The sequence below is a fragment of the Lates calcarifer genome, linkage group LG17, assembly GCF_001640805.2.
Source record: "Lates calcarifer isolate ASB-BC8 linkage group LG17, TLL_Latcal_v3, whole genome shotgun sequence".
Taxonomy (NCBI): domain Eukaryota; kingdom Metazoa; phylum Chordata; class Actinopteri; family Centropomidae; genus Lates; species Lates calcarifer.
In genome coordinates this window covers 17,085,944-17,095,112 of record NC_066849.1, presented here as the reverse complement: position 1 = coordinate 17,095,112, position 9,169 = coordinate 17,085,944, and the positions used below count along the sequence as shown (strand labels likewise).

Genomic DNA, 9,169 nt, shown 5'->3' with positions numbered 1-9,169 from the left:
AAAACACACTGAATATATTCCAGTCTGCATATGGATAGTCTTGGCTGTGCATATATTAAATGAAGGGGGAAAGGGGATTCACATTCACTGGTGTATTACATCATTGTGAAACCCTCTGGCTCGACTAGACCCCTTGGAATCCACTCAAAGGCCCCTAGAGGTCCTTGAACCCTACTTTAGATAGCTCTGTTTGCTGCAGGTTACACCCACTCCTCCGCCCTGCAGCCTCCTCTGCATCCTCCCCTCATGCTCTCAGGAGTCGGCAACTACCACGATTCTCTTCGTACTTTAGAGACGACTGATAGAGCACAGCTGAGAAGAAAACATGCTTCGTTAAACTCTACACTTTGTGGAATTAAAAAAAAAAAAAAAGAAAGAAAGAAATCCCCGTCGCTTTAAGGAGTGGTTGAATGCTGCGTTCACAGACACTACGCAATTGGAATGAGAAGACGCGCAAAAAAAGTTTTTAACAAGACGAAAGATTCAGGTAAAACAATCGATTCGTTTTGCTTTTTATACTTGTCCAGTGTAACAAAGCACAATACGATGAAAATGCACTCCATTCACAGCTAATGGGGATGTTTTTTTTCAGGATGCACTGGTTATCGTTCCCCAATTTAGGCCTACTTGTAAGTACACAATCTTTATATTTTCTGTCCTCTGTGGTTTTTTTATTCATGTCACCATGTCGACTTTCAATCAGAAAGTTTTTTTTTCTTTCAGAGTTGTGTGGAACGCCTATAACCCAAGTTTTCATTTGTCTGACTCATTTCTCTTAAAAACACTGAAGGCAGTAAATGCAACGAGGCTCAGCGTGTTTTTAGATGTGGAGTGGTTGTTCTCTTAACTGACCTGTGAAGATGTAAAGAAAGAAAAGCCATAATAATCATATGATATTAAGAATTTATAACGTTCATATCTTCACGGTTATTGCTTGGTGTTTGTTTTATATTTGTGTGTTTAAATACGCCTTGAGATCAATAATCACTGAGCACACCTGTTGCGTATTAAGTGGTCTAATTAGTGAAGAAGACTTTGTTCAGTCACTTCAAAAATGGGCTAACGCTGTACTTGCTGTGCGTTTCAGGTTTGTTTTCACAGCTGTATATCAGGTGAGTCACTTTCTACGTCTCCTTTCAGTTTAACATTTCATTTCATTTAACTTAACTTAAGACGGTTAGACCAAGTAGCTAACCTAGCTACCCAGCAAGTAACCCTAACCATAACTTACAGCGTTAAGCTAGGTGTTACTAAGGCTAAGATACTAACTACCATTAAAGTTAAAGGTGCTTTTAAGTGTCGTCATCCGCATTACACGTTTCTCCAGTGGTATCCAGCTGAACTTAGGTTCATAAGTACTCTATATCTGATTTTTTGAAGCACATACACACTCAGACATACACATTTACTCTTTTGAATTTTTGTAGACCCTCACTAACGATGCTAATGCCGACCCCAATCCTACACCCTAAATTCAGTCTAAACCTAACTGTAACATAAACCTTTAAAACCAAAGTGAGGACCAGCTAAATTGTAAAATAAATGAAAATAAATTTCCAAAATACACTCAGAAAAGACATGACAGAGAAACCAAAATAAGAAATACACAGGTATATTCGACTGAATTAGTCAACAACACAACTAATTGAAATAGTACATGTAAAATAATAAGCAGCCTCCTAATTATAGCTGCTCTAGTCTACAGTGCCGCTAACCTAACCTGAAAAACTGCCAGGTAAAACACATAAAGGAAATGCTGCACGTGTCAGAAAACCTTGGGTAAAATGCTTCAGTGGGATGCTTAAGTGTGTGTCAGGTGCCAGTGTTCAACAACAGGTTAGTTTCCTGTCAGTTTCATGAAATGGTTGGGACATTTACATCATCATTTGATTGGTGGTTGCATTTAAGTTCTTGATGAGTGTGTTTCCATCCACCTGCTTTTATGCACATTTTCAATTTTGCACCTTAAAAAAATCTGAGTGGAACGGCTGGAAATTTGGGAAAAAGGGTAAATATTGGAAAAAAAAAAGATTTTACTCATGGCTAAGGTGGAACATAAAACAAATAATTAGAGTGCAGTTGAAACTGGGAATAAATCATGGTGCATGTGACCTAAACATCGTTCAGGCCTCTGAAAAACAACAGGAAAATCATTGCCACCAACTGTTTACCTTGATTCACCAGACCTTGTATATTCACATGTTAGCAGTGTATGGAAATGCGCATTCATTTGTATTTTCTTTTTCTGGTTTTGTAGAATTTTGAGCTATATTTAGATCTAAACTTGACCTTAGGTGTGTGACAAGTGCCAGTGTTCAGTGGCACTTCATAGGCCTGTGATTATTTATATATATCAGTGATTTTATTTTAACTTAAACAGTGGCACCGGTCTAACACCGGTTTTAATCCAGATGCCAGAGCATACATTATGCCATGAAGCTACAGGTATGGTCTGAACAGGAGTAAACATCACATCACAGCAAAACACAGTTAACTGTTTCAGCCTGATTTTTTTTATTTTTACATTTCTGCCTGTGATCTCTCTTATATTCTTCTTTTCTCTATTTTGAACAGCATTTACACTGGAAACCAGAACCCTGACATACGATGAGTCCTACTACGAGTATGTGCCTGATCGCCTGCAGTGGAGCAGTGCAGGGGAACTATGTCACCAGCGCTCTGGGGCCTTAGCCACAGTGTCCAGTTCCAGAAGAGAACCAAAACCTAACCAACTTTTTAAAATCTTTGAACATCTCTCAACCCGTGTGGATTGCCAGGAATGTCATAACACATCTGACAAGTAGGTTCTGTGAGCCATTTGTTTACACTTCATATTAACATATTAGCACTGTTTCTTTTTGAATAGTAGGCTCATTGTTTTTCTCGTCCAAGATACCTTTCTGCCTACTCACTGACAAAAACGGTAATAGAATATAAAATGGGACTGATGGTGCTGTCATACAACACTCTTAGCCACAGTGAATAAATATTTCCCAAGTTTACAGTAGGAACAGGACCACAAAGTAGAATTTTATGATTAGGTTCCATCTTTTCCAAGAGCTGTGCCAGGATTTTTCCTTCATAGTAATGCCTCTCTCTTCTCTCTGTGTGGGGTGAAACCAAAGGTTCCTCTAAGACCCTGATTCTGGAATTCACCGGGCGCTCGGACAGGAAGCATGCCCGTCTCCAGCACAAGTTCCCCTCTATGGGCTCAGTGACCGTTTGCACCCATCTCCGCTTCGATCCCAACTGCTTTGGAATTTCCACCATCTTCTCTTATTCCATCCAGTCATATATTAATGAGTTCCAGCTCCGTGCAAACCTGATCCAGGGCAAGCCTGTGAAGCTGGCTCTGCTGGTCCATGGCATTCATGGGTCTTACCAAGAAGCCTTTGACCATGACGACTCCTGGCGATCAGTCTGCGTTTCATGGAGCCAAAATGGTGGACGCTGGGCACTATATACTGGAGGCCTTGAGTTCGCTAGGGGTGATGGCCTAAACAGTTCTGAGAGCATTGGTCCAGATGGGCATTTCATTATCGGGCAGGAGCAGGACACTTTTGGGGGCTCATTTAAGAAGGATGAGTCATTCTCAGGGAGCATCACAGAGCTGCACATTTGGGATCGGGTACTGAATAGCAGCGAAATCTTCACCATGGAAAAAGAGTGCTCGCCCATTTCCTCTGGGCTGGTGTTCAAGTGGAGTGAAGGAGCCATGGAAATAGAGTCCTCCCTTACAAGTGTGTGGAGAGACAACCCATGTCAAGGTACATTAGTCAGGATTCTGCACTGTGGACAGGAGGAAACAACATCTAAATCAAAGCAAATCAAACCAATTCTAAAGGAAGTACAGGAATAGTTGACACTGTTTTTAAAAAAAAAAAAAAAAAAAAAAAAAAAAACTCCGCAAGGTCCACTGTTATAGTTAGGCATTATTTTCACACGCTGTTTACAGTTGAGCTAGTTTGGCACCAGAGTTGGGTGGGGTTGCTATGCAGAAAAACAATCACATAGAGACCATTTGAAAGTCATTTTGGACTACACACTTTTCAGTAACATGCCAAGATCTGAGCTGGCCTGATGTGGCAGACTCCACCCATCTGGCATTCCAAGCAGGGTAAAATAAATGCAAGCGAATAAATCACAGATACTTCTAGACCCAAATCTGCTCTGTCTGTATCCCATCCTCCTCTACACCTACACTCCTCTCTTATCAGATCCAAGCATGATGTAATTTGCATAGATGTTGATTGCAGTTAAAAGTTGGTGTTGAATACATAGAATAACTTGCTTTGACTACTTGTCTCAAACAGTGGGAAAGCATCACTGAAACTGCTGTCAATCAAATTGAAGTAGGGAAACAGTAAAGTGGCTAGGAAAGTAGTTACTTTGAAGCACACACTGAGAGCAATACTAGTCAACAAAACTTTATTAAAAACACAAAACTGTAAAAAACTGACAGATAATTTAATCTCTCAAAATGGGATCAGCATAAAAGTTTTATCAGGATTTCCCTAATCCTTTCTGAATTTGTGGCTTGCCTTGGCAAACTTACATACATTCAGAAAACACACACACACTATTTTACTTTCCAGCATTAGTAGTTTAATGAAACTGAAGAAATTAGGAAATCTCTGTTTCTCTTGCTCTTACAGTAAATATGAGACGGTGACCAAGTTGTAATTGGCAAACATTAGGGCTCCTAATGCTTCTTGTAAATGTTTTGTGACTGACATCACTCTGAATCCCACCCTTCAAAACGAACTCTCCCGTTATGACATCATGCTCCCTAATGAGCAATGAAGCTCCAAACCCCCCCCCCACACCTGGAACTGAACATGGAGAGAGGATAGTACTCCTCCACTGATTATCAGTCACAGTGTAGGAATGTATGCCAAGTCTTTTAAAGATTAACTTACAGACATAGCCAGGGTATGCACAGTAGCTAATGAAGGCCTTGAACCTTTTATCCATTGGTTATAGGACTTTAACCAACATGGCAAGACCTGCTACCCTGTCAGGCTCCTTAATTTTCCCCCTCCTTTTCCTCATCAGACTAGTGTAGACAGGTCACTAGGCCACACTAGTCCTGTAACTGAACTGACACAGATTTAGTAATTGGTAAAGCTAGTCTTGTCATTGGCAACCATTTCTACCAAAGACCAAGACCCACATCCTGTTATCTGTGCATTTGTAAACACAAGCCTTATGCTGAAAATTATACCACTGTTTAAAAAGAAAAAAAGAATTGTTTTAGGTACATATAATGTTCCTTAAACATAAGTTTAAATTTATAAAGTGTTAAATATTTATAAATGTTTTATAAGTCATGCTGTGCAGTTTTAGTTTTATGTCCTCATGATTAGCTGTTTGAATTGTTTGGACTTCTGAAATGTAGCATTATCCACACAGCTGTGTCCCTCTTTGATTTTCAAGAATTTAACGCTAAGAATAATCTTTACCATGTCCTCCAGTAGGTAACTTCACTGTGTTAGCAAGTGCATTCTTGGATTCCTTCCTGGATGGAAATTCTTTGCAGAATCGAACAATCTCCTTTGAGTTTGTCCACAGCCCTCAGTCTGAGGAGAACTGTGACATCTTTGATCCTGTTGTTGGAGACTGGAGCTTAGCCAAATGCAACTCAGCCAGAGGGGCTGTCTGCCAATTTAAGAAAGGTAATAATAATAATAAACAATGTCTGTTAATTTGTATGCATTCTATTCTTGATGTAATGTGATGATTTGGTCTTACAATCTATGACATACAATAATGAGTAAATACTACCATTACATAATCTAGATTTGTTGTCAACACTGAAAAGAATATATGGATAATACATGAATACATTTAAGCTGCTGTGTGTTGTCTTACTGTAAAATTTTGTATAATGTTGTATTATATTTGTCTCTGCAGAAGTGTTAGATGTTTTTAGCTTACTGAATACACCATTCTTCAGTAAACTGCACAAGGATCTTCTGACTAAACCTGTGAGTTGCGTGTCTGTAGTGGTTGTGTGAAGTGATTGTGATGTTGAATCATGCTGACAGAGAACTGGTGTATAAGCAACATTACATTGCAGCCACCTTTACCCAGTCTAAAGTCACCTTCTTTTCAAGGAGCTGACCGTCAACACTTCCTGGGGCAGGGATCCAACCTCACTGCAGCAGCTGTTCCAGGTTGTCCTGCATACTGTTGAAGCTGGTGGCCCAAACCTCCTCACCTCCAGCGATGTCCTCTACCTCTCCCAGATGATTGAGACGGACCTGACTGCACTGGCTAGCACTCACTCTGCCAGATATGATGCAGCAGAGGTCATGGTCTCCATTGCAACAAACTATGTGAAGGTGGCAAGCTTGATGCTGGAACCCCACATGGCTACACAGTGGATGGGCCTGACAGAAGATGGGGTGAGGGGGTGACCTCTGTTTATTTGTCTTAATCCAAAAAAAAGATAATCAGTCTGTTTATACAGTTTTGTTTAAGTAACATTTAGCCTGTGAAGTAGTTTGTATGAAACTTCTGTCTGACTACTTGGAGAAAAAAAAGTTTCTGGGTTGCATGAAAGAACCCTGTTTGTAACTTGAACTCAATGAAACTCTTCCTTTTAGCATAGCAAGGACTCCCCTGTATTTGCATTGCATTTTTTATTCTACTTTAAGGAATGGGGTAAAAACACTTAATCATTGTTCTTAACAACCATTCTCCCCCATGAATCTTGGTCTGACTTTATGTTGCTGTTGTTGTATTTCTTGTACAGGTCAGTGTGGGGCCATTTACTGTTGTCAGGAGCATTGACAGTCTCACTGAAGCTCTTGCAGACATGCTATCTGTTGAGAAAAGAGGCTTCACTCTTTCTACCAAGAACATAGGTAATGAAAACATCTGAGATACAAACAGTAAATGAAAATATCAGTTATCTGTCATTGCTTAATTTAACACATAGGAGGCATAGAGTCAGTGGTGATCAATGCTGAGTGTGAAATTGGAAAAACATGAAAAATAGGATTTCACAGCAGAACATTTTATTCACAAAACTGTCACATGTCTGGCACCTTTAACTTGAAGAAAGCAAAGACCAACATTCTTGTGATGTGGATATTGAAACAATCAATGTGTATCTGTCATTCATTTTTTGTATGTTTGTTTTTAGGCTGTTCTGACTTTTCTTTTAGTTACAGTGCGTTGCCCTGCTTCATCTCCTTGTTTTTGCAGTAGTTTCATCTTCAGAATAATTTTTACCCAAACCTCTTGTGGCTCTTAGCTTTGTCACATAGGCGAATAAGAAAATGTTCTTCTTGCATTTCTACTTGTGTTTACCATCATTGTTAATCTGTCTTAATTATCTGCATGTCTTCTGCTGTCTTTGCTGCCAGATGTGTACATGAAGTGGCTGAGGCTGTCTGAGGAGCAGTGTAGTCAAGTGTTCAAGCCGTCTGTGGTCGGCTCTCACGCTACCAACAGCAATGGTCAGGATGAGTTGATAATCCCTGACACTGAACTTCAGAGGATACATACACTGGGTAGGAAAAATGCAGTGCACACACACAAATGCACTTGCCACAGAGGCTAAGCCAAATGACAAGGACAAACAGAATACATTTGTATTACATGACTTGTGGTTATTGTGGCTGTGAATCTGTCTCTGAATGTCCCTGTTCTTTGCTGATATAAAAAAAACTTGATTGTAGAGTCATGGCAATCTTAGTTATGTGTTTCACATGCCTAGCCATAACTTATCCATACTGTAGTTACCATATGCAGATATTGTAGAAAGTTATTTTTGAACTGTTCTGTGTGGTGGCACAGTTGAGTATCATAGCTACAGTAGAGGCATGATGAGGTTAGTGTATTTGTGCAGGACTCAGCTCATTCTTCGTATCAGAAATGAATAAAATACATTGTGCATGGCATTTTTGCTCTTGTCCTATGGCTAAAGGTTTTTAAACAACTCAAAAAATACAGTAAGTACATCTTTCAACCAGTTGTAGATTTTCTTTGTAAGAATAGTCTGCCAGGAAACACTCAGTACAGTCACATTTACACTGTATTTGATGCTTATGTGTTAATGATTACATAAGATAAAAAAGATCAATTGAATCACTTGATTCTGTAAAAACCAATGTGATGACAATAAAGCTCCTCTTTCTCTGATCAGGGTACGAGGAAGTGATGTTCATTCATACCCACTATAGCCATCTGAGTGAGATTGTGTCTGGAGAACAGGAACCTCCAGGGAATCATCAAGAGAAAATTAAAAGGTTGGTTGTAGTTTGTCTGTTATCTTTATTAAATGTTCCAGGCAATTCTAAAAAATTCAACTCACAGAAGCTCACAGAACTAAAATGTCAGTAGCATATTGTATTTATAATTCAGCCTTACTTGATTTCACTTGATTTAAATACTTTTTATACATTTATTATATATAATGACCCATAGATCAAACCTAAGTGAAAAAAGTGTAAAACTATACTAATGTAGTTCATTCTGTTCATTGCTTCAGGTCATATAGCTATAGAAACAAAAAAAAAAAAAAAAAAAAACACCAAACAAATCCCCTCAAATCGCTGAACTGTGAACACATGATGGCAAGTATATATGTCCCATAAATTTGAACAGATCACCAAAGCTCTGTAAACAACGTTGACTTGTCTGCTCTGGTTTAAACCAGCTAAGGTGTACTTGCACTTTTAGTGCTTATATCATTTTGAAAAATAAGGGATCATTTGGACACCAGTGGATGCCAGTAGTTTGGATTGACATTTTTTAAAATGTTTTTATGACCTCCAAAGTTTTAAGACAGATATAGATGGTAACCATTGTTCTTCCCAGATCTCTCCCAGGTCACCTGGCTTCTGCTGTCATATCAGCCACTATCCGTGATGCCTCCAAGCCCCAAACCATCCCTGTTGCTGTCCAGTACACCCTTTCTTCATCACATGTGGTACAGTCCATTGTTCAGGGGGGTGTCACACAGTATGATTATTCTGCAAGTGGTATCAATTACAATTACAATTTATAGTGTGTATGTGTATGTGTGTGTGTGTGTGTGTGTGTGTGTGTGTGTGTGTGTGTGTGTTTGTGTTTGTTTGTGTGTGTGTGTGTGTGTGTGTGTGTGTGTATATATATATATATATATATACACACATACACATAAAAATTTGTTCAAATA

General features: G+C 39.2%; 1 protein-coding gene across 1 annotated transcript in view; it reads left to right on the top strand.

The window, feature by feature from the left end:
* The first annotated feature begins 39 nt into the window (after nt 1–39).
* The window catches only part of LOC108881212 (adhesion G-protein coupled receptor D2), an 84,800-nt gene continuing 75,670 nt past the window's right edge, over nt 40–9,169 (top strand). Inside the window, 13 exon segments of the mRNA XM_018673058.2 lie at nt 40–487; nt 593–629; nt 1,088–1,112; nt 2,575–2,705; nt 2,707–2,800; nt 3,126–3,767; nt 5,478–5,675; nt 5,914–5,987; nt 6,117–6,407; nt 6,758–6,869; nt 7,374–7,520; nt 8,156–8,258; nt 8,830–8,941. Of these exon segments, the coding sequence (XP_018528574.1) occupies nt 594–629; nt 1,088–1,112; nt 2,575–2,705; nt 2,707–2,800; nt 3,126–3,767; nt 5,478–5,675; nt 5,914–5,987; nt 6,117–6,407; nt 6,758–6,869; nt 7,374–7,520; nt 8,156–8,258; nt 8,830–8,941 (1,965 nt within the window). The 5' untranslated portion in view covers nt 40–487; nt 593.